This window comes from Copidosoma floridanum, unplaced genomic scaffold (genome assembly GCF_036245765.1).
Source record: "Copidosoma floridanum isolate Cflo_tuat_1 unplaced genomic scaffold, Cflo_Japanese_pri ptg000011l, whole genome shotgun sequence".
In the NCBI taxonomy this organism is placed as follows: Eukaryota; Metazoa; Arthropoda; class Insecta; order Hymenoptera; family Encyrtidae; genus Copidosoma; species Copidosoma floridanum.
This window is the reverse complement of record NW_028321888.1, coordinates 4,260,867-4,287,482: the sequence shown is the minus strand read 5'-3', so window position 1 is coordinate 4,287,482 and position 26,616 is coordinate 4,260,867. Positions and strand designations below refer to the sequence as shown.

General features: G+C 41.1%; 1 protein-coding gene across 3 annotated transcripts in view; it reads left to right on the top strand.

The window, feature by feature from the left end:
- Positions 1-26,616, top strand: part of Dhc64C (dynein heavy chain, cytoplasmic) — an 897,235-nt gene that overhangs the window by 261,788 nt on the left and 608,831 nt on the right. For all 3 annotated transcript variants that reach the window (XM_089590008.1, XM_089590007.1, XM_089590009.1), the window contains exons 6-7: positions 6,600-6,671; positions 6,742-7,275. In XM_089590008.1, the coding sequence (XP_089446134.1) occupies positions 6,600-6,671; positions 6,742-7,275 (606 nt within the window). The remainder of the gene's footprint in view (positions 1-6,599; positions 6,672-6,741; positions 7,276-26,616) is intronic.

Genomic DNA, 26,616 nt, shown 5'->3' with positions numbered 1-26,616 from the left:
CTGCTGCTATTCTCTTTTCTTTATCTTATCTTACCTACTATATCTACCTCCTCCTCTGTATCCGTTCACTATCTACCTCTATTTATCCAATATCTAACACTATGCTATTTAAGTTTATTCTACTATTCCAGCTCAACTTTCAATTTAACTTGCTACTCTTTAACCTATTACTTTCTTTTGCCTACTTTTCCCCATTTTTCATTGTCCCTCTTTTACGTACATATATTGTTCAACGATACTGCAGGCTTGGTAGCTGCCGATAATTTTCTCACAATATAGATAAAAAGTGACGTGATAGTTTAAGCTACCTCATCACACGTATTCAGCAAGAGATAAATGGTTTCAATAAGTAAATACAGAATTTAACAATGTTTAAATTTACAATGCTGAATGATGAGGTAGCGAAAGTTAAATTTGATGGTGCATGCACACTTTGACAAAAATTGCCTTAATTTAGATGTTATTAACAATTCAACAATGGTTATGCACGGTATGACTTCTGGTTATTCAACAAACTTTTGAGATTGCTCTGGGAAAACCGTTTACAGTCCATTAGAGAATATATTAGCTACATCGAAAAGAGAGCTAAAGGCCATTTCGGAACTCGACTTTTGGAACTGTCTCAAATATTGGAAAATCTATTAGTACAAGTTTATTTTATTTGGGAGGCGTTACCTTAGAGGTAATGAAATTATTTCGGAAAAAAATAAACATTTTTTTAAATAAATGCTGAGTTACTTAACTTTCAGGACAGAGTGGTACAAATACTCAATTTTTTTATGACTTATTAATTCTTGTATCTTTATAAAGGTTAAAAAATTACGTAAGCAAATCCCGACTACTTCTCTGATAATTCACTTCACTTCAGTTCACTTCTTTTTATAAGCAGTATGTGCCAAAAAAAAATTAGTTTTTTTCTTCCCCGAGCGTTTTTGAGAACTAGGTGCGTACTTGGTATAAAAAATAGGATTCGCACCTGTTGCGCATCTAACTACAGCAAGCACAAGGAGTCCCTCAGGTTTAGTGCTTGCCCTAGTAACATGCGCCACCAGCTACGAAAACTATTCTGTATATTTCTGATCTTTAGATGTTTGGTTTTGAAATAATATGTTTCCGGGATCTCTGAATCCGAATATGATGTCTATATAACTCCATGTCATCAGGATTTAACGTAACCTCAAAAAAACTTCTTAATAATAATATGTCTAGATATCTGGAGCTCTACAATTCCAAAAAAACTAAAAACCATTAAAAATGATACCCTTAAAACCTTTATTACTCCACATCTTTCCCCCACAACGACACAACCCAATGACCTAATAACCCTACAACCCCATAACCCTGAAAAAAAGTCAAAACGTCTCAGCTCTGACGGTTGGTGTTTACGAGCTTGATGTAGTAACTGATACCTAAATTTGAATCGTTATTAGTTTTACAACATCTTAACTCCATAACCTAATACCATAACACAATAACCCTACAACCCCATAACCTAGAAAATAAGTCAAAATATCACTTGTGAGTGTCTCAGCCCTAACGCTTGGTGTTTACAAGACAGATATAGAACTTGAAGACTTAAATCTACATTGTTATCGATTTCACTAGACCTTAACTCAATTACCTAATAACCCTATACTATAACCTTTTAACCTTACAACCCCATAACCCAGAAGAAAAGTCAAAACGTCTCAGCTCTGACGCTTTGTGTATACGAGCTTGATGTAGTAACTGATACCTAAATTTAAATCGTTATTGGTTTTACAACACCTTACCTCCATAACCTGATAATCTTATATCATGACACAATAACCCAACAACCCTATAACCTAGAAAATAAGTTAAAACGTAACATGTGAGTGTTTCGGCCATAACGCTTGGTGTTACAAGACAGATATAACACTTAAGACTTGAATCTACATTGTTATCGATTCCACTAGACCGTAACTCCATAAACTTATAACCCTACAACCTCATGACCTAGGAAGTTTTTGATAACATTTTTAAGCATTAAATTACAGTCCTGTCTGAGGGCCGGATATAGTACTTAAGACTTTACACCATGTTTACGTCCATCCCACAGGTTCTTAATCTCATAATCTCACAACCCCATGGCTGCAAAATCGTAGAAGAATACATTTCAAATTAACCTTAAATTTGCAACCACTCCTTTGATACATTATATAGATCGGGAACCAATAGGTATAGTGAAAATGTCAGTTTGGTATAAGAAGATCACAATTACGGGTCATACTAAAAAAATACTGCTTTGTTTTTCTCACGAAATGGGTATTACTCCGAATTAATGCATCTTTGCACCAAATTGAACTATTTCTTCGCATGTTTGCAATCCAGGGCTCCTCCCCGTGGTCCACGGTGGGCAACGGAGCTAATCCGTTATCCGGCAGAGATCCTGGATAACGGTGTTCACGCCGTCATGGCAAACATGCGGAAAAATTTTCCGATGCAGGGAGTTGGATACCCAGTATCGGCGGCTATTCGGGGTGAGCAAGCGGACCCCCAGGCGTCGTCATCCAGCCACCGTAGCTTCGTAGAGGAGAGTTCCTTGGCCTCTACGACGTATAGAGCTACAAGGAATGTGTAACCTATTACTGTGCGTATAAATGATGACCCAAATAAACCAAAAACTTTTTGTTATGTTTGCGGTATTTACTAACCACTTAAGTATTACAAAAAAGTAAGCGATGCCGTCATCCAAGCATACAAATGTTGTTTTGATCTATATATAGAAAATCTTAATGAAAACTGGGTCCCTCAATCAATATGTCGTACCTGTCATAAAATGATGATCGATTGTTACAATAATGAAGACTTATCGAACTTAAAACATTCTACTCCAACGTTATGGAACAAGGCAGAATCGAAAAATAAATGTTTTTTCTGTATGACTGACACACGGTATTTCAATTTTATAACCTGCTAGAAAATCAAATATTTTAAAACAAACACAGTCATTTCTGCAAAATAGGTTTTGTCGCGAAATGTGGTCGCCCAATGAAAAGTGAAGTCAATATAAGTGTTGAAATAAATGATGTAGAAAGAATAGATACCAATGATGTGCAAAAGATGGTTACAGCTGATATAGACATGATAGAAAGTGAGAGTGCTAATGGGTCGGATACACCTTCTGTTTACACAAGCCGAAATTACTTGCCTGAATTATTCAGTCAAGATAAATTGAGTGATCTTGGAAGAGAATTGGGCCTATCAAAAGAGGCTCACAAGCTTTTGGCCTCGAGGTTGAAAGAAAAAAAATCTTCTGGAAAAAGGTGTCAAAATAACAACTATCGAAATCGAAAGAGTGAATGTAGACCTTTCTTTACTGAGGATAAATCTCTCGATTTTGTACATTGGAATGATATTCCCAACCTTTTAAATACACTCAAACCTGATGTTTACAAACCAGACAAATGGCGTCTCTTTGTAGACTCTTTTAATCGTAGTTGAAAAACAATACTTTTGCATAATATAAATATCTTATCCCCTGCACCAATTGCCCACTCTACAATTCTGAAGGAAATATATGAAAATGTTGAAATTGTTCTGGAGAAAATGAAATTTTCTGAACATCAATGGAAAATTTGTGGTGATCTTAAAATCATAGGAATGATTCTGGATATGCAAAGTGGCAACGTAAAATTCCCATGTTTTTTATGTTTATTCGACAGCAGAGATAAAAACAATTATTACCTTGAGAAAGAGTGGCTCAAACGATCATAGCTTCAATCTGGTTCTGCAAACGTTATTAAGCCACCTCTTGTACACGAGACAAAATTTTTGATTTCACCTTTGCATCTCAAACTTGGTTTAATTAAACAGTAAATGAAAGCTTTAGACAAAGATGGTAAGTGTCTTAAGTACATACGAGACAAAATGGCCAAACTCAGCGAGGCAAAATTGGATGCAGGCATTTTCGACGGTCCTTAAATTTGACAATTTTTCAATGACCCCTATTGTATTAATGTAATAATCTAGGAGTCAAATTGCTTATTTAGTTGATGGACGGGGATTATACCCTGATAAAATGTCTCACAAGTGTGAGGCAAGGGGACACACTGTAATAAAGCACCCCAATTAGTCTGAAGCAAGGGGGCTCTGTAATAAAAGCACCCCAGTAAGTGTGATACAAGGGTACTCACTGTAATAAAGCACCTCAATAAGCGTGAAGCAAGGAGACACACTGTAATAAAACACCTCAATAAGTGTGAGGCAAGGGGACACACTGTAATAAAGCACACCAATGAGCGTGGGGCAAGGAGACACACTGTAATAAAGCACCCCAATAAGTGTGAGTAAGTGGGTTACGATGTAGTATTAAGTCTCGAGTGCTATATCTGTCGTGTAACCACCAGGTTTCAGGGCTAAGAAACTCAAAATTTACGTTTTGACTTATTTTCTGGGTTATGGGGTTGTAAGGTTATAAGGTTATGGTATAGGGTTACTATAGGTAATGGAGTTAAGGTCTAGTGAAATCGATAACAATGTAGATTTAAGTCTTAAGTGCTATATCTGTCTTGTAAACACCAAGCGTTAGAGCTGAGTCACTCACAACTGACGTTTTGACTTATTTTTTAGGTTATGGGGTTGTAGGGCTTATGTGTTATGGTATTAGGATATGGAGTTAAGATGTTGTAAAACCAATAAAGATTTAAATTTAGGTATCAGTTACTACATCAAGCTCGTAAACACCAAGCGTTAGAACTGAGACGTTTTGACTTTTTTTCTGGGTTATGGGGTTGTAAGGTTATTAGGTCATTGGGTTGTGTCGTTGTGGGGGAAAGATGTGGAGTAATAAAGGTGTTAAGGGTATCATTTTTAATGGTTCTTAGTTTTTTTAGAATTGTAGAGCTCGAGATATCGAGATATTTTATTATGAAGTAGTTTTTTTGAGGTTATGTAAAATGCTGATGACATGGAGTTATATGGACATTATATTCAGATTCAGTGACCCCGAAAACTCTTAGTACACCTACTTAGACCCCCGAGATTTATGTTTCACTTTTTTTTGTTGCTATGTAATATACGCGTTTTTATGCTGTTGGCATTTCCACCAATAGCAGACAATTAGTTATGAAGTTTTTAGCTAGTGGCTTGACTGTCAGCATTTGCACTAACTAGCACACAATGTAGCGTTAGAGATTGATTTTAGTTAATTAAGTGGCACACAACAAGGTATTTTATGCGATAAAACGAGGGAAAGGCTGTATAATGTTTATTTTGTATTATAAACCATATTAGTAACTGTTCAAATTTTATCACTAGATTTTTTAGGTTACGTGATGAGTCTGGCTCCTGCTGTAGGAATAATTCCTAAGCTGTCTTGACCATAGATAGCACCGACTGGGTTCTCCAGGTCGTGTACTGAGTCTGGCCACGGCTTTAAGTATCCACCCAAGCTGGTCTGACCATCGAATAGATTGATCGTGAAGGAAACTATAGGCTCATATACCCGAAAATCTTACCTTCTTGTCGTCGTCCCAATGGCCAGAAACAATAAGACGTACATAAATTCTTAGAATGAGTCTGTATTATCTCGTGGCAGGGAGAGGAAATGATTTTCTATATCTTTTCTGTCTTCCTTAACATGTATTGTTGTTGTTTTTAGGGGCATATGCTTACTTGTTAAGGAATATCATATAGCAGTGATACTGATCCCAGCGTTCGCTCAACTGTAATGTTAATGGGGTCAAAAGTACGACGCATTATAGTTTGCTCAATTTTTGGCTTGTGGGCTTTTGATATTGTAAGAGTGCTAAGAAAATAAAAGGATAGAAATGCAACATGCCGTTGTCAAATTGTATTGATTGAACCTTGACCAAATATATGAACGAAAATACCCTGGCTTACGCATTTGCTTATTCAACTACATCACCCTTTTCATGGAAAACAAAGACAGAAATGAAAAGATAGAAAATGATTATGAAGTTGGACAAAATTTAGACAAAATTATCACCGCGTTAGGAAAAAAAGAAAGGTAGACCAGACGTTGCACCGTTATCTTCCTTCATCTCTCCTAATAAGTGCGTTGCGAAGCGCTAGCTCTGATGCTTGGCATATAGTATATCCATGTACATAGTACTTAAGTCGATGGAAAACGCGAGCTTAAAGAGAGAAAAAGATAAGTAGTAGAAAGAGAAAAAAATATATTGAGTGCAGCCTTAATGAAACAGCTGATAGTGCTTTAAATCTTCTTGTTCTTGTGCTATTAATATTAATGACTGATTATGATTCTAAGTTCTTTGCTTTTTTTATGCTCACATATTTTCCACTCAATACTTTCTACTTTCAAAAAACTAACTTATACTGTGATTTGTTGTGATTATTAAGTTACACTGTGCCCTTGCTGGGCTCGCTACAGCTTACATCCATATGGCTCACTGTGTAGTTTTCACTATCCTTTTCTCCGAGCTATGTACGTAAACTTTTTTATGTGAAAATTGTAAAAAAAATAGTTTTTGTAATATTGATAACAAAAAATTAAATTTAACAAATTTATTTTTTTTAATGTCTCTTGTTACTAATGCAGTACACTTGAATTTCTTACACTCTTTATCTTAAAGTTTTTTTTTTCATATTCACAGATCGAAGATAAGTCAAATATTATTCCCCTTATCGCTGGTCTAAGAAAGGACGTTCTAAGTCTAATATCAGAGGTAAGCTTTGATTTTATAGTAGATAATGTTTTGATTTATTGTTTATTTTATTTGTTAAATTTAAATTTAGGGTATAACGCTGATCTGGGAAAGCTATAAACTAGATTCTTATGTACAGCGATTGTCTGATGTAGTACTATCTTTCCAAGAAAAAGTTGAAGACTTGTTGGTCGTTGAAGAACAATTAGATATCGACGTAAGATCATTAGAAACATGTCCCTACTCAGCTAATACTTTTGCTGACATCTTAACAAAAATACAAAAGTCTGTCGATGAACTATCCTTGAAAAATTATTCTAATCTCCATATCTGGGTTTCGAGACTTGATGAAGAAGTCGAAAGGAAGCTTGCTTCTCGCCTTGAAGCAGGGATTAAAGCCTGGACGGATGCTTTGATGGGTCGAAAAAAAGATGTTGATCTGAGTATGGATACTGATGCTCCAACACAACCAACACACAGATTAGGTGGGGATCCCAAAGTTCAGAATCAGTTACACGAAGTTAGGATCACCAATCAAACTATGTACTTATACCCAAGCATTGAAGATGCTCGTTTTCAAATAATGCAACAACTTTTTGCCTGGCAAGCCATTGTTACTTCACAGGTCAGAAATAATTTTATGTAATACAAAGTGATTTTTTAAAGATTTTTATACGTAAAAAATTACAATTAAATTTTCACAATCATTCTTATACTTAAATTTAAATACTCTTTATGGACATAAGGAAATGATTAAATTACTCATTTTTTTGGACATGAAATTTGAATAAACTTTGATGCTTGTTTATCTTGCATGTCCGTCTTTTGTGTGAAAGAATAAATTTGAAAGTAAATCATTGCTTATGAGCTTAGTTTTTAGTGAAGATTCATTCACTTGTTTACAAAGAGCAAGCCGATATTTAAAACTATCAATATTAGTGTGAATATTAGCCAGTATAAAAATTTATTAATTCGTCTAAGAAACTTAGCAGTAGGGCTCATAAAAAAAATTAACTAATGTAGGAAGGAAAGGAAAAAAAATGCTTATGAATAAACAAAAGTAAATTTCAATACTGTTTACGTGAAAGAGAATGATTAAAAGAGCAAGCTCCTCGAGAGGAAGTTTTGGCGACTTTCTTGATTGAAATCAAACATGATGTAAACTCTCGTCCTCTTACTTATGTGATGATGGATTTACGCGAAGAAGAAGCTCCGGATCACTCCAAAACATTCTTTAATTGACAAATTTTCTGGTTTGTTTAGGGTAGCTAAATACGATATGACGGTAAATTGTTTGCGTAAGTAATGGCTTGTAGCTCAACACTCATCTAAAGCTGCTTTCATAGTTAGGATTAGGCTATTTTTTGGTAACGGTTCAAATTGCTTTTATTTCATTTGGAAAAGTAACTGTTCGACCAATTTAAATACAGATTTTTTTAGCTTTAATATTATATGCAATGAACACGTTTTTTTTTGGTAAGTAAATAAACTGCTTGCAAAACTGATGTTACTAAAAAAATTAAACGATTGCTAAAAGAAAATCGAAAAATTTGTATTAGTTCATGTTTAGACAATTGGGTAACATAAGCGACGTCATGATTAAATTGTTTGAGAAAATTTTCCTGTGGCCATTAACGCTTATTTTCCCTTAAAAGTTTTAAAATCGCTAGGGTATTTCCGAATCTATTGAAGTACAGTTTTAGAGTCTGTGTTAAAAACTTTTTTAGATATTTTAAACCAATACTCGTCTTTTATACTTAATCAGTTTTAGTTTCTAAAGCCGCCACTTGTAACTTTTATCGCGGGATCGACGAGTCTTCTTGATTAGATTTTGATTTTTGCATTTTCGCCCCGTGACTTTCAGATATGATCAAGAAATGTGATTATAATTATTAATTAAAAATTGTCAATACGCTACGATAGTATATGCTTTGGAGCTCGCATCACAAAATACGTGTTATTCTGCTCTGCTTGTTTGATAACAGTTGAATTGATAGCATCCTAAAATTTTACATGATTTAGCTTGTTGCAATGCGTAAAACCACGTATTTAGCGTGAATATTCCGATTCCTTAATACAGACGTCTCTCTTTATTTTACTTAACTATACATCTTGCATCAATATTCTCGACTGAGCAGTTAAGGGAGCTAAAAAGTCTAGTGAATCGAAGACTCCCATAATTAAGCTAAAAAATTCTTGCTTCTTAAATTTTTTATTTTCGTCAATTAAGTCTGTACCAATGTATTGTCGTTTATTTTTGTCTATTCGTCCAAAATATCGAGCTACTTTAATCCTAGTGATTTTTCTTGGCCCTTTTCTAAATTGTCAGATTTTACAAATAATCTTATTTTTGAGTCCATTAACACCTATTTATTGTTAGATGCCGAACTATGCATTTTTTAGTGAGTTACTCGTCCGAAAGCCGCCACAAATAGAGCTATAACTTTCCAAGAAATCGTTCATTTAGCAGTTTTTGATCAATATTTTTGCGGTCAAACGATACTTTTCTTTACTGAGGCAAGCGTTTCTATCTTTAACAATTAGCGCGGTATTTGAGGATTATTTTGCGCTGAAAAGCATAGAAGTCATTCTGTATTCACTAACTTTGTTCGAATTCTGAGTTTCGTGCTAAAAAAAACGTGTAGCGTCTTGATCCCCCTTGTGAATTTTGATTTTTGAGAACATATCTCATAGATTAGTTTGTAAAGCATAAAAATATAGTTTTAATCGCAGGAAAATTCCCAACAAAGGTTTTAAAAAACAGGACTGAAAAGTAGTAAGGTGTTACACAAAATTATTTTCGATTTTGAAGCTGTGTCGAAAACGAAACGAGTTTTACCGGGTTTGTTCACATTTTGTACCCTGAATGCAAAAGGCACCATAACCTGTTATTAATTAACTCCTTAGTCACCTTTTGGACAAAACTGTTTTCTATTAAACGGTCAAAGTCTTTACGATATCATTGTGGATAGTTCGAATCACTGCCTAATTTTTGCTCTTGTGAATACTAATATTTTTTATGCATTTTCAGGACTATTGGAAAAAACTTCGTAGTCTTTCCTCCAAAATTATTGAACGGTCCATTTATTTTTACGATAACGGCTTGTTTCATTAAGTATTTTAAAAGCGCGTTTGTCTTTTCCACTTATGATTATTACTCCTATTTCATCAAGATTTTCTAGTTCAAAATAAAATTTTATCAGCTTTACCAATTCTGGGTCAGTTCGAGAAAACGCTAATTTTTTTATTTTCTTCTTTCCATATATAGTGCAATTAATAGTATATTAAGCACCTAGTAAACGAGTTTAAGAATGTCTGAGATTTCACGTGAATAAACGCTGGAGGCGAGTCCGAACAAAATTGTTTTGGAAAACTGTCGCATCTATCACTTAGCTCGTACCATAACATTTTTTCGAATGTTTGGGCATGAGATATGTGTTGGAGATTTTCTCAAAAGGGTCATAACTGGTGACAAATTGTAGGTACATATTTATAATATCGAAACCAAAACTTCATCGTCCTAATGTAAGAGGCTGGATGAGCCAAAAAAAGAACGCCAAGTTTGATTGAATATTAGATTTTTTTTCACTGTGTTCTTTGATTACTGCAGCGTAGTGCATTAGAATTTCTTACTATATGGTCGTATGGTCAAGAAAGAGTATTATCTTGAAGTTTTACTGTAACGTTTTGAATTTTATCTTTTCCTGAATACACTGGAATTCTTAAACCAAATATTAAGATAAACTTATGGCCTTAATATTTGGTTGTATGAACTTTAAATGGTTATGAAATTATGGTTTTCTTTTCGTTTTTGAAATCCTTCAATGCATTAGTGTATTGTACATGTATACGAAGTGTTATATTAAAAAATTTGGGACTTCAACCACTTACACAAGAAAGGAGTATGAAGGGAAAACAATCAGGAAAGGTGAAGGTCGCTGGTCACTGTTAACTCGAATTAACAGATTTAGCGAACCCGGATAGTGAAGGTAATAGCCCAAATAGTTATGAATTATACTAGGAGATAGAAAAAGGTCGTTATGTTATTCATTTCATTTATATATTATCATTAGACTTGTTTTTGGAGTACAATAAAAAAATCAATATGAAAGACAATCATGTAAAACTACCACGATCTACAAAATAAGAACGCGAATTAATTCTAAGAACGACGCAAACTTATTTATTTATACGTTTGTGTTTCAAGTGTTTCAAAAAATTATTTAACATTTAATAATAATAATAATAATAGTAATAAACGCATAAATTAAACAACACATTTATGTAAAAAGCCGTAAGGTGCGCAACAAACGGACTGCCAACGAAGACTTGATTGGAAAGAGACGCCTCGTAGCCTCCCAAGCAAGGGAATCCAAGTTAGAGAGCTGGGACTCTTAACTAGCTATTGCATGAGACCTCGGTTTTAGGGAGGCACACGAATCTTTGCCGTCCTTACTTTAAGAAATCGACGTGCCAAAAAGAGACAGGTAACAAGAAAAAGTCATACCTTGGCGACTATTCCATCTCGTACTGTGGTAGGCTTGTAGACTGCGGCGCGGGCGGCGGTACGGAACGTGTTGTGTAGCAAGCTCCTAGAGAAGCACCTATCTGATGCGCGAGTGCACTTGCCCTTTATAAGCGCCTAACCTTAAACTCACATGTAAAAACGTATACACGAATTTAAAAAAAAATGTATCTATTTCTTATATAGTTATACGACCGATGGTCACAATACACCACTTGCGAAAAGTAATCTGAAGAAAACGTTTGGAATCGTGGAGAAACAATTCATGGCTATTACATCACCATCATGCCTCTGCTCACTCATCTTTGCTTGTGAAAGATTTTTTTTGTTGCTCTTATAACTAAACAGACCTATGAAAGGTCAGAGATTTTCTATGATCAAAAACACACAGACTGCATTGCTGAATGAGCTCAAAACTGTACTGGAATGTGCTTATGAGAAGCGCTTCGAAGATTAAAAAAAGCGTTGGCACGAGTGTATCGTATCGTAGGAGATTTACTTTATAAGGGGAAACATAAGTATTGATGAATAAATGAAAATTTTTTTCTGTATAAAGTCACCTTACTTTTTTAACACACTTTGTATGTTAACGTTACACAGTTGTCAAAAGAACTGCCCGTTATAGGGCTTACAAAAGTTGTAAGCCATGCCTAGAGTTGTAAAAGAGTGCTCCGAAAAAAAAAATTTTAATTCTTCTAATGTATATATTTTCAGGTGTCGAAAAACTGACGCAGAGCATTTATGACACTAAAGCAAAACCATAAAAAAGGGCGAACAAATAATATATAAGCTTACAAATGAGTTCTTAGTAATAACTCTAAAAGTTATTGATGAAATCTTCTAACTATTTAAGTGGCCAAATGACATGAATTTGTATTAATTGTGGTGCTGAAAAATAGAAAAAAAAGCTCCAAGACTTAGTTGCCCTGGTAGTACTGTTCCTTTCTATTATTCTAACTTTGTATTATTGTATAAAATTTTGCGTAATTGCAATCCTTTATCAGGACTTTCAACTCTAACTTTAAATTTGGAATATAAATTAATCTTAAAAACATGAAATTAATTACTATTGCCAACCAAACTCTTGTTAGTACAATTCAAAGATGATACAATTTATTTAAAACCAATAAAGTTCATGCAGTTACAGTTGACGAAAAGGAGGTTCTGAGGATATTGCCGTACATCGTCGTCATGGGTAGTTGAAAGTTTCCAAGCTCCATTGGTTCTGTGCCTTACTGCAATCTCTTTTTATGTTTATTTTAGAGAAAACGTATATTTCACTGATGTACCATTTCAGAATCGTTTACTTGAAATGTGAGGTGGCAGACGGTGGGCAAGGGGGGCGGATCGAGAGAGGTCTTTATTTTCATAGGATATGTTGTATTGGGTTGATATAACAAAGAAATGTTAAATTTTTTCCCTTATTTGAAAGAAAAAATTGAAAATTTTGCGGAGGGTTAAGGTGAAAGCAAGAAGGATTAGTTACTGAATTTGGTCTTACAACTATATGATTTAAAATGTATGTGTTTATTCATGTGTATATATATATATATATATATATATATATATATATATATATATATATATATATATATATATATATCCCTATATTATTTAATGATTTTGAAGTCATTCTACACAACCCCCCTCAACCCCTCTCTGCCCCCTCTACGTAAGGTAAAATTCAAAATTCTTACGTAATTTTTATTGGGTTAAATTTTTAGTTAGCCTTCTTCCACCCCCTCCCCCTCCTCAGCCGAGCACTTGATTTTTATTAATCCCCCCCCTCCGCCCCTCTCTAATAAGGTAAAATTCTGTTAGTTCTAACTATTATTTTGTTGGGTTAAATTTTGATCAATTTTCTAATAGCCTATTAATTGCATTATTGAATATGTATAAGAACATAACAAAATTTTTTTATACTTAATCAATAATCTTATAGAATATTTAAACCATGGACCTTGTTCGTAGCCCTATTTACCACAAACAGATAAAAATCATGTTTATTAAAATATGTAAAATAATGCGTGTCGGCATAAAACAATTTTAAAATGATATTTTCATTGATTTAATACATTTATTTATTATTTAAATAAACTGTGCAAGAATATTACGTACAATTTTATGCTTTTGCTAATGTGAAAAAATTAAAAATTTTTTTATTTATATTAGATAAATTAACGTCAAACATTTATTTCCAAACAAAATTTTCTTTTTCTGAATTATTATCACGTCCTGTTTGAATACAAATTCCATTTTTATTTTTGCATCTTGATAACGCGACGTATAATTGACCATACAAAACAGTGGTTCTTTCAAATGTAATCCAATATCAACAAAACATTGATCTTGAGATTTATTGATAGTCATTGATAGTCATTAAAAACGCTAAGACTAAAGCAAATTGCTTTCCGTATAAAACAAAAGATAATGATGATGAATTTCCTGTAATAGGAGTTATTTTTGGTATACAAACTCTCTTTCTAATCTATTCTCCAGTTGTTATTTTTGCTTCAGTATTATATTTAAGTAACTTTGTACTTTGTAATCTTGTGCTACTGCATAAACCAAAAATCATAAACCATCAATATTGTATTTAAGTAATTTTGTAATTTGCAATCTTGTATTGTTACATAAGCCATCGACTATACTTAATTTTGTATCAACATAACTATTGCTCCAATTTTTAAATTAAGCTTATGCGGTTGTGAGCCTTTACGAATACTGTTTCGAAATTGAATTGAAAAATTTATATAAATATCATGATCAGATTTATCAACACTGGTAAGTAGCATGCTCTATGCTGTTATATGCTTTTATTTCTCTTTTTACATGATTTAGAATTTAATTATTAAAAAAATTAGTATATTTGTTATGACAAGTAAGTGTAGCGCTATTTATTGAAAAGTTAATGTTTACCAAAAATATTGGAGCAAACATCAGTTGTTTTCCATTTATTTGGTACTTGAAATGATTTAATTTTTCCTTTTCCAGTATCTTATAAAAATTTTGAAAATATATTGTCAATTAAATAAGTATTGATATTAAGTTTTAGAATACGAAACAACGACCAAAGATATGATGACTGAATACTTTCTTGTATAATCATGCTTCTATTACTATTTTTCAAAACGGGAAGAATCTGTCTGAAATCGCATCCTAAAATAATTGATTTATAACCAAAATGGATATTTGTATCACTTAAATTACGTAATAATCTTTTAACTATTTCTAAAGCTTTTTTTAGGATCACAGAAGCCTCGTCTTGAGTGATTAAATCTACTTCTTTCAATTTTTTCTTTTCAGATTCAAATTCTAAGAAAGAACTTTCTACGTTGTTTAAGTCTTATGGTAAACAAAATGTTTTATGACTAATCATTCCTTTTGGAAGTAGTATTGATGCTACACCAGTCGTATAATTTTAAAAATCGTCATTTACGATCAGAGAGATTCATTACGGCCAGAAAGTAATACCACTATTTCTCATTTTTATTACTTTGAATATTCTTATCGGTACTTAATACAAGGCCTAATTAAAATCCCGTAATAGAATGTTGAAGTGAAGTAAAAAGAACCTTAGAGACGATTTTTCCAGAAACACTATATAGTCAATAAAATGATATAAAATGTTTCTTAAATTTTATCCCCTGGATATTTTTTGCGATTAGAAACGAGGCAAAAAATTGTCTTACTAATTAACAAAAAGATATCTTACTAATATATTAAGCACAAGCGCTAAAACCGTTGTAATCGCTAACTGCGAAAACTACTGAACCGATTTTGTTGAAATTTTGCACACTGATTCATGATACTTCCTAGATGGTTTTAGTATAGTTTTTATCTTAAAAAATTTAATAACAATAGCAATAAATGAGCTCAAAGTTTTGCAAAAATATGCCAGCTTTTCACTTTAGTTCAGTAAAATCCGCTAGATGGCGTCGACATAAAATCAAAGCTACCTGCAACATAATTAAATAAGTGTGGTTATAATAGGCTGGAGCATCTCCATAGTGTTGTAGTCGAGCTTCGGCAATTCAACGAGCTGAGTGGAAAATGCTGATAATAGTCTTGCAGCTGGGTATCCCGGTTACGGACGACACTCTTCCCTAAGGAGGAAGGGACCTGTGTGTCCATTCACCCTGAATCTCGACGAGTGCGATAAAAGAAAAAAAAATTAATTCCAACCGATGCCGTCTCTGTCACAATACCAGGAGTCATATCTAGCCAGAGCACAATCTGCTCCAACTCATCAGAGTTGTGAGGGAGTCCCACCATCCCACCTAGTGCAGTTAGAGAATTTGTGGCTACAAATGTAAGCAAGGGAAAACAGCTCTGAGCTCTGAAGAGCATGGGCAGCCACAACGGCTACCTTCTTGGTCGTCGCGTCCCCAATGCGCTTACCCACATGTTCCCGTCTAACGATGAGCGGTTGGTTATCCGGGGAACGACCCGAGACGAGATATTCTTTGGTCAGCAGCGTACCTCCCTCCATCACAGTCTCTGTACATCGAGACTACCAGGGTAAGAATCAAGCAACCCGTAGCCAGCTCTTCATGATCAGGAATAAGAATAGCCTGAAAGTTTCACCACTGGCGCTTTTTAGGGCCATTATAAGTATTTACGTTTCCTATTTAACCATCAATTTCATCGGTTCTTTTTAGAATCCACCTAAGTGTAAACTACCTTGCCAACAAATACATTATTATTACTATTTCTGGAAGCAATTCGTCGACTAAAAGACTATATTAACTAAAGACGGGCACTGTTAAACTAAGTCAGCCATTCACTAGCAGACGTCACCTGCGGAGTTGTTCTTCGCAAGGCTGGAAAACCCGGTGACCGACGACCCTATATTACTCTGAAATCTTTAAAGATCCTTCTTCAGATTTTTTAATGAGTAGAAAATGTATTTGTGTTTTTGTGGCAGTAAAAATGTAGGGTTTAAGGTCCAGGACTTTGTTGCTCTGGTAATAAAGTTGTGAGATATGAGGAAAAAAAATTTTTTTTTAATATAAATTTTTTGGGAGTTTAAAATCTTAACAGCTTTAAAAAATAGCCGTTTTCGTGAATTACACGGGATAAACTGTAAATCAACGGCTTCTTATGGCCACCGATTATTTTATGGCATAAAGTACGCACGGTACTTTTTAGCATAATAATTTTTTTGAATTTTTACACCTCATTATTTAACCAAATAAACTATATGGATTCCGAAAAATATGTTTTTAATAAGAAGATTTTTGCTCTGAGATGTATCAGGAATATGTGTGAAATTTCTAACTGAAAATGTTTCACATTACATGTCAACACACTACGGTGTTTTATTTAATAAGTCTCGGGCGAAGCCGAGACGGGGGGCTGCTAGTATATTATACTTACATTTTTTCTGTTTTGACTTTCAAACTACTTTACAAAGTTTTCTTAATTTTTTTAACTTCAAGGTGCAAACTTAAAAGGAAGTATTTAACTGATTCAAAAATTGAGAGGTTGGCGTGCAAGGACATACACCCGCACACATAAGTTTTCTTTGTTCTAGGTAATCGCGACAACCTACTGGCCTAGTCCGCAAGGCCGTCCACTTGTTATCTATGTGTGGGGAAGTATTGTTGCACCCATTAATCAATGACTTAACTGATATCATACTAATCATACCATGGCCACGGTGGTAATATTTCTAGTAAAGCACCTTGCCAGTTAAACTGGCATTTCTTGCACGAATGGTGCATTAGATTTACTCGTTACTGTGTAGCCTTTTCCCAGAAAAGAATCTATATTTTTAGGATCGTCCACTCCTCGCTGATTTAATCAGCACTACCTGCTGAAGTATTGGGTCCAGGCTAATGAGCACCCCCTGAGAAGTCGTATGTTTCAGGGTCCTCTCCTTGCCGATAAGGTCAGCACTTCCTGACAGACGCCTTGCATTAAATACGCTAATTCCTACTTATAGCCCTAACACTGTTTCGCGTTTACCCAAGCCTAATGACGTGTAGGGCATTAAAAAACCTCTGTAATTATTTTGAAAAAAAGTTCCACGAAAAAACCCGCCATGAAATAGTCGGGGTTTGATAAGAACTTTTTTTGATGAAACATTTTCGCAAAAAAATCTTCATTTACTGGCAAACTCACGACTTCTAAAACAGTGTTGTATCAGTGCTCAGTACGCTTATTACTGAGCCGTTACCATTCTAGAAGTACAATAATTGCTTTAAAATTGATTTTAAAGAAGTTGGTTTTCATAAAAATAGTACGTTATGCCACGTAAAAGAGAAGTAAGCTTTCTCTTCCGCGTATCGATTGCCTAGACGTGGATTGCATATACGTGGAAGAGGAAGCTTACTTTTCTCTCGAGATTCCTACACGATTTTTTCTCTTATTTAAGAGAAATGACGCACATCACATTTTTGTATGATATTTTTTAATTGAGAAAGTTATTAAAAAAAAAAAAAAAAATGCTGTCGCTCTATCGCTCTGTCTTCTAATTAGAGTGCGCATGCATGTCTATCGCATAAGTATAGGTAATTAGTATTGTTTGGTAAAACACTTGATTAGATATTGTACAAGAGGATTAATTACAGCGTGAGAGGCGTCGTGAGTGTGAGCGGGACAAGCGTCTGGTTGTCTCGGAGAGCAGTGCTCAAGTGCCCGAACGCAGAGGCGGCTCCCGGCAAGGCAGAATCTCGTGAGCATGGCGGAAGTGCACGCAGCGCCTCACTTGGCTGTCGCGCTCAGGCGCGAAACCAAACAATCCGCCCGCCTCGATCCTAGATCGAAGAACTACGTGCCAGCCGCCAAACCGGGGTCGGTCGGGGAGTCTTCTGGAGGCAACGGAGCCGCGGGAGGCGCTGACACAGGCAGCAAAACCATCTTGGTGATGGATCGCTCGTACACGCCAGTCTCCGTCTTGAGGGTAGCAGCGCGGACAAAGCCGTCGACTCCTGGGTGGACGCTGATGACACGGCCGATTGGCCATCGGCCGCTGGACTGCAGAAGTGTAGCGTCGAGGAGGACGACCACATCGCCGACGATGAAGTTCCGGCGAGGAGTAGTCTATTTTGACCGCTGTTGAAGTGTGTTGAGGTATTCTCGGTTCCAGCGGGACCAAAACTGGACGCGGCCCCCCCCCCGAACGAGCTCCCAGTGGGCGAGCGCATCCAAGCTCTCCGCAGGGGGGGCCGGGCAGAACGATGAAGTTAAGAGGGCTACCGACGAGGAAGTGCCCTGGGGTGAGAATATCGAGGTCTCCAGTGTCTCCAGATAGCGGTGTCAGTGGTCGGCTATTTAAGACCATCTCGATGCCAACGAGCACCGTGGAAAATTCCTCGTAGGTGAGATGGCGTGACCCCATGACGCGCCGGAGGTGACTTTTGGTTGACTTGACGGCGGCCTCCCACAAGCCACCGAAGTGAGGAGCACCCGGTGGAATAAACTTCCAAGCAATTCCTTGATCGGCGAGAGAGCCCGCGACCAATCCCCAGTCCAGCTCGGCTGTCAGCAAGGCATCGCGCAGCTCAACATCAGCACGGCGGAAGCAAGTCGCGTTGTCGTTTCATATCTCGCCTGTCCGACCGCGGCGTCCAGCGAATCGGTGGAGGGCGCCCAAGAAGGACGCAGCTGAGAGATCGCCGACCAGCTCCAGGTCCAGGGCCTTGGTGGCGAGGCACTCAAAAACGGCGATGTAGCCTTTCGTGGTCCGGACTCCTCATCCTCTGGCGGAGAGTACATGGAAAGGGCCGGCGTAGTCCACTCCGGTGCAGGCAAAGGCACGAGAAGGGGAGACTCGAGACGACGGCAGTGGGGCCATGAGTTGAGTCGCTGGTCGCGCTCGCAGCCGTATGCAGACGACGCACCTGCGGAGGTGAGCCTTGATCCGCCGGGGCCCACCGAGGAGCCAAGCGCGCTTACAGACGTAGGCACTGGTGACACGGTATCCACCGTGCAGCGCCCGAGAGTGCGCCCAGGCGATGACCATGGAAGCGAGGGAAGAGGCGCCGCTGAGGATCGGTGGGTGCCGCTTCTCGTAGATCAGTGGCGAATGCTCGAGCCGCCCGCCGATGCGCAGAATCCCGTCGTCATCGAGGAAGGCTGCTAACGGTACCAAGGGGTTCGTCTTCCGCAGACGTTCGCCCCGTCGAAGACACTGGAGATCGTCCGAGAATGATCTCTCCTGGCTGAGGCGTACACACGCGAAAAAAGCGTCGTGGAGTTCGGTTGGCGTAAGAGGTGAAGCGACCGAAAGCACGGGGCCCCTGCCCAAGCGGCTCCGGACGAATCGACGAATGCGTACGAGGAAGCTTAGTAGCATGCGTAAGTTGGAGAATTGCTCGAGGTAGCTAGCGTCGAGCTGCTGCACTACGCAGCAGATGGATGAATGCTGGTTCGGTGCGGGGAGCGGGTCTAGGGGCCACGAGTCGACGTCCTCGGCGAGCCAAGCGGGGCCCTCCCACCAAGTGCGCTGCGAGCGAAGGCCTGTCATGTCGGCACCTCTGGTCGCGAGGTCGGCTGGATTTGACTGGGTCGGCACGTATCGCCAGACGCTCGAAGGCAGGATTTCCATGCGTGACAGCGGTCGACAGGTACGCGTAGCTCGTCGGCAGCGGCCCGCAAGAGCTTGGCGGCAGTCAGTTTGGCGTGGAGCTCGAGGCGCGGATTCGTCATGCGCGCGGATGTCTCTGGCGCCGGCTTGAGCGAGCGAATCGGCGAGAGCTTCGTCTGAGCCAGAAAAATGTGGCAGAGCGCCGGCCCAGCCCCGGGCGCGAGGCGAGAGTAGATGACGGCTGCCATCGCTCGGTGACTGGCGTTCGAAAAGCCGTGCAGGTGAAGCTCGGAAGAAGGCCCGACTCCAATCCAGCGCAATAAGGTGAAGGTGGAGATGGCCTGGAGCTCAGCGGTAAATTCCGCCCATCGGCGAGTCATTGAGATCGGCGCAGGCTCGTCCCAGCCCAGTCTGGCGCGCCAGAGATCCTGGAGCGAGAGCTTGGCATTCAAGACGATCGGCGCGAGCCAGCCGCATGGGTTAAACAGACCCGCGAGCGCCGCGAGCATTGTTCGCTTTGTGCTCTGCGGCTGAAGTGGTGGAGGCGTCAACTGAAAGCAGTCCGACGGTAAATCCCACTTGACCCCGAGCTCGCTGACGAAGCTTTCAGCGCTGAGCTGCTCCCAGGTCGGACGTAAGCGGACGTCCTCAAGCAGATCGTCGAGCAGCTCGCGGACATTGGCCACCCACTTCCGCAGGGGAAAGCCGCCGGCCTTCATGAGCCCGCTTAGCTGGTCGTGGAGGCGCCGAGCCGTGGTGACGTCGTCGGCCCCGGAGAGAAAGTCGTCGGCGTAGCGGTCACACAGGGCGGCTGACACAGCTTCGGGCCAGTTGTGGCCTTCGTCCTGGCATAGCTGTTGGAGGGTACGCAGCGACAGGTAAGGCGAGCACGATTCGCCGTAAGTCACAGTGAGCAGCTGGTAGTGGGTTGGAGGCTGGCTGGGATCGGCAGCCCAGACGATCCGCTGCAGGTCGACGTCACGGTAGTCGATCCAAATCTGCCGGAACATCATGCGGATGTCGCTGCAGACGGCGATGCGGTGCCGCATCCAGCGCATGAGCACCGATGGGAGCGCGGCTTGGAGTCTGGGTCCAGCGTGGAGGACGTCGTTCAAGCTGTGGCCACTGGAAGTCGGGTTGGACGCGTTGAAGACTACTCGGAGCTTGCGCCCGCGATCAGCATGCTGCCAGATGCCATGATGATGGATGTAGTTGACGGGCCCAGCTGTAGCTGCAAGCTCAGCGCTGGTGAGCGGGCGCATGTGGCCCATCGCTAGATAGTCAGCCATGAATCGACTATACTCCACAGCCATGTCGGGGCTTCGCCGAAGCCGGCGTTGCAGGGCTGCCAAGGAGGTCTTGGCGCTCTGAAGACTGTCGCCAAGAAGAAGCGAACCGCTGCCCTTCAGCGGGAGGCGCACGATGTACCGTCCGTCCGCGGCGCGTCGGTGGTCTGCGAACGCACGCTCGCACTCAATGTCCTCATCTGAGCGGCGGTGAGCCTGAGGAAGATCCTCCATCTCCCAGAACCGCTGTAGCAGAGTGGTTAGCTCGTTGTGCCAAGGCGGAGCTACGTCGGATTGGGCGGCTGCACAGACGGCCGACGTACCTGGAGCGAGCCCGACGGCACGGCCTGCCAATACCCAGCCGAAGACTGTGCGCTGCCCGACGATTTCTCCTCGTTGAGTGTAGCCGGGTCGTAGCAGCAAGTCGTAGTAGTCGGCGCCGATGAGGAGGTCGACGCGTTGTGGCGTGCCAAACGAAGGATCGGTGAGGCCCTCGCAGTCAGCCCACTGCCGGATTGCCTCCGGGTGCAGCGGGGTGGAGGGGGATACCAGGCCGAGCCTGGGCAAACACAGCGCTGTCAGCGCGACCGGTGGTGCGGTCCCTAGAAGCTTGAGGCGGAGATGGGCCCGGACTCTGGACCGGACGGCGGACTCGCCGCCGACGCCGGAGATGCTGGCTTCGATGGTTTCTAGTCGTGCGCCGACCAGGCGCGCGAGAGTCGCAGAGATGACGGTGACCTCGGAGCACGCGTCGATTAGCGCTCGGGCCGAAACTCGACGACCAGGAGGACCGCTCAGATGGACAAGGGCGGTCGGAAGCACGGCTAGTCACGCTTGAGGTGACGCGTCAGTCGAGTGCTCTCCCGATGAAGAGGTGGGCGGGTCCGTGCGGGGCTGCTTTGATGATGTAGAGCCGTCGGGCTGCCCCGAGCGGCGGCGACGGGCACCGTCGTGCAGTGAGCTGTGATGCTGCTCTCGGCAATATTGGCAAGCTGACCGGGAGGAGCAGTACTTCACAGCGTGCCCGGATCGGAGGCAATTGAAGCACAGCCGTGCCTGGTAGACGAGCTCCATCCGTGCGCGTACATCAAGCCCCCGGAACTGCGCACAACGCCCGGGATAATGGCCCTCGTGGCACGCCGGGCACGATGGCGTATCGTTGCTCGTGGCGAGGGCGTGGTAATTGCGTCCTGATGTCGAGGAGTTCGAGCGTGAGGCTGTCCCACTGAAGGGACGTGCGGGCTGCGAGGCTTCGACAGAGCTGGCGGCGCGGGAACGGCGCCGAAGAAAGTCGGTCAAGGTGGCGAATGTGGCGACGTCAACCTCGGAGCCGGAAACGGTACTCTCCAACCGTTGGAGCTCCTCCTCCCATGCACGCCTCGTCGCTGGATCCATGCCAGTCATTCCACACAAGACAAACCAATCGTCCCAGCCGGCTACGGGACGACCTAAAGCGCGAAGCTGGTCGCGATGTTTTTCCAGGGTGTCCAAGAGGCTCTGCAACCCGCGGGCGGACTTGTCTCTGAGTGGCTTGATGTTCCGCAGGGCTGTGACGTGGTCGTGGACGAGAAGGCGGCTGTGGTCGTAGCGCGCTTCAAGCAGAGCCCATGCCGTCGAGTAATTGGCCTCGGCTACCTGGACCGTATCGAGGGCCGTCTTAGCGTCTCCCTGAGCGAGCGACTTCAAATAGAACAGGCGCTCGACGTTGGTGAGTGGCAGTCCTCTTGGATCAGCGCTCGAAAGAGATCACGGAAGCTCTCCCAGTCTTCTCGTCTCCCGGAGAAGTTCGGAATGCTGATTCTCGGCAAGCGAGGCCCACGGCCCGAAGCCGGGTTCCTTGGGCCCGGAAATGGCCCGGGAGGGACAGGTGACGGCGTCAGGGAGTCTCTCGCATCGTAGAGGCAAGACCGTGCGTCGAGGTAGTGCGCTTCCACGTCAGTGTACAGCTGGACCAACCGAGACGCCTTTTCCGGTGGCGGAGCTTCGATGAGCCTGAGATGGTTGGCTTGAAAATCGCCCCAATATCCGCCGAGCACCTCCAACCTCGCTTCTACCATGCCCGAGCTTCAGCGGGCTGGCTCCATCTCATGAATGGTGCGGGCCAGGTGGCCAACAACCTCGGCGAGAGCCGACTGAGCACCGAACAGCGCGGTCCAGCCTTTGTCCATTCTGAAACATTAGTATTCGACGCTTGAGCGGAATATGCCACCGAGCCACAGCTGGCGGTGTTAGGGGGGTCGACAATTCGAGTCGAATCGGCAGGCGACGCGCTTCAGTGGACAAGATGGCTGCCACAGCCGACAAGGAGGCCGTCGGCGGATCATTGCAACAATGGCGGCTTGATAAAGCCGGGCCACGTCTATACCACTCGTTAACTTTGGCCGTCAGCGACACAGTCTGCTTGCCGCCGTGGCTGGGCCAAATGACTGGACCGCGAGCTCTGTCAGCTGTGGCAGTCCCTCACAACATTTCACGCGTGCAGGGCGACATGGCTTCGACATTGCCGTGGCCGAACGACTGGTGCCGGGCCGCGGGCACTATGGCGACCGCGGCAGCCATGTTCGCGCTTTGTTTGTCACTTATACTTACATTGCTTCAAATAATGTGGAACCTCCGGCTGTCCTCTGGGCTGCTAGTCGCTGGTTATCTCCGCGGAATCCGGCTCTCAATGGACCAATGTTTGGTAAAACACTCTATTTGATATTGTACAAGAGGGTTAATTACAGCGTGAGAAGCGTCGTGAGTGTGAGCGGGACAAGCGTCCGGTCGTCTCGGAGAGCAGTGCTCAAGTGCCTGAACGCAGAGGCGGCTCCCGGCAAGGCGGAAGCCCGTGAGCATGGCGGAAGTGCACGCAGCGCCTCGCTCGGCTGTCGCGCTCGGGCGCGAAACTAAACAAGTATAAATGCTGTATTGTATTGTAACCTATCGATTTTTCATGTAAACCAATTGAGATTTACAAGAAGACAAAAAAACATGATGTTATTTTATTTTCGATGTATTTTTTTTTTTTCTTTGATGCTGTTTAAACAGGCGTGCGTAAAGCCAAAGGCGAGTAAAGGATTGTTTGAGAGATGCGCAGTACAAGCAGTTGTCCCGATCCATCGATCGAGTAGCGAAGGTTGGGAGGGGATAGAAGCGTCTGACGCTTACACCGTTCCCCCCACACCTACAACCCTAGGCAGCGCCTACCGCAATGGGCTCAAGACTCATCAGCGTGAAGAACTCGCGAGGGCTGGCATTCTCTGACAGATACTGGCTCGGCTAAGATACTTGGTCTTTCTGGTGCTTGCAGGGAATCCGCCAAACTCACGAGTTCGCTTAGATTTACCGCTCATTACTGCTTAAATGCACATTATTTGAATTTGCTTAAATGCACGCTCTGATAGCCTACACGCATTGTTTAAATATCACTTAGATAATTCTTTTACCGCTTCAATGCCTAGTCTATGTTTTAATGTTTAAAGGCATCTCTATTTTTGATTGTATTGTAATAATGAATTTAGTATATAAAGCCACTGGTACATTGAGCAAAACCCGCATTATTTGTTGTTTCTTTTTTGTGAGCCTTGGCGCATTTGCATGCTTATTTCTTATTTTCAGCAGCCATTCACTACGACGAGTAACATTGGTGAGATTGGAAGCTTCATCCTACTGTTTCCACGTCGTCGACAAGTTCAAGAGTAGTAAGTACTGGGGTGGCTATCCTTATGATTCCGGGCCTCCTCGATCTACTGCTTTGCCGTAGTGACGAGTGCCCACGCCCATTTCCTTCTCCTCACGTTATTGCCAATGGCCCTTGGAGAAGATGGGAGGGACAGTCGTAGTATTCCTTTTTTTTTGTGTTGCCGATGAAAGAAGCCAAGGGATTGTGTGGTATCGCTCGCGTCGCCCTACAGTGGCCTTAAGAAATTGTTATACTGGAATTGTTCCCGTTCGCCTCGCTCTCTGTTCCTCAGATCGTGCCCCGCATTGATGTTGATAGACCTTATGCTCGTTGTATAGCAATAACAAATGTTACAATATACATGGTACATTCCGTGTGCATGTCAATCAATTATTCTACAACAAACGAATTGAGACAGATGAGAAAGGTTCGTTCTGTACAAAAAGCTCATTTAGTACTAAAAGCCAAGACCATTTGTTATTTTGCATGAACGCAAGTATATTTTACATAATATTTCAAATATTTACACCAACTAATTCAATATTTATTTTTTACTTAGACTATTGAAATATGCCTTTACGCCTAATAATATGTAAAAGATATAATAAAGTATTATGGTAAAATTCTGAGTAAATAAATAATTTGAATCATTCAATCTGCTCACGCACACTTGCTCCTACACGCAAGTAAATATATTATGGCTGTATTGTATAACACTGACAACGTTTCCGGAATAAAGCCTGTATACAAGAGGACTTATTGTATACCTATTCGCTCCGTGCATGACACGCAGCGCCGCCCTCAGTGTCAGAATCGCGCAATACCGTACCCCCGTATGATTAAATCGTAACACTGTCGCTTATAGGAGAAAGTATTATTTATTGAATAAGACGTACATACTGCTATCGCGTAAACATCAGCACCCTAAAAAAAAGATATGATTATCCAAACAGGCTTTAAAAGTATAACTTGCAACATAGTTTTTAATAATGAAACGCTGAAAAAAGCTAAAAAATTAGTAGAGAGTGGGCACGTTGCCTACGTACAGGAATATGTAAATAAAGGAGTTGGTCATCTGATCAATTGCTATATTGTGAGACAAACATCTGTCAGCTTAAATCCATACAAAGTAGAATTATCTGTTAAGTACATTATTGCCTATGCTTGACAAATGTAGGTTATAGTACCATATACATGAATGTGTAATTTATTTATCAGATTAACGAAGACCTCTGTATCTCCGACGTGAGCTGACAGCTTCTTCTGTTTTGTTTCATGGGGTCTACTTGAGAATTTATACAGCACCACCCCCTGCTTTTCTTTCTTGTTGCAATTAACAACGCAGCACTGTCTCGTACGCATTTCGTTACTTTGTAAACGTAAACACTGATTCAGATTATACAGCTAGCGGCAGCTTATGTCGACTGCTTGGAGTTCTTGCTTTCACGTATACAACATTACAGATAAGTATGTGTGTTGTGTACTATATGACAGATGATATTTAATAACTCATTATTTAAAATTTCGGGCGATTTGAAGTGCCTAGCAAAATTATTTATCCGTATTATAGACCCGGTTTGGCTAAATAACATTTTTTTTCTGCCTTCGATTTCTCAACTAATTACTTTGAATCAAATAATATCTTTTCTCATATAAGACAACGCTTACTGTACGATTCATGGGGGTACGGGTTCGCCAACTTTGCTCACCTACAGCGCTGCAGTCGTTTTTTTTATCCCCTCCAACCTGATGCACGGAGCGAATATCAGTATGTGCAATTGTTTAGTGGACATCCTCAAGCAGGGAAAATGAATCTCTTTTCTGCCGAAAAATAAGAAGAAAATGCATCTTTTACTCTAAGGTGTGTGAAAAATTTTTTCTTTCAAATCAGTCGTTAACAGCTGTAGCCTCAGTAAATAATGATTATTGTACAGAAGTGCTATGATTGCCAAAATACA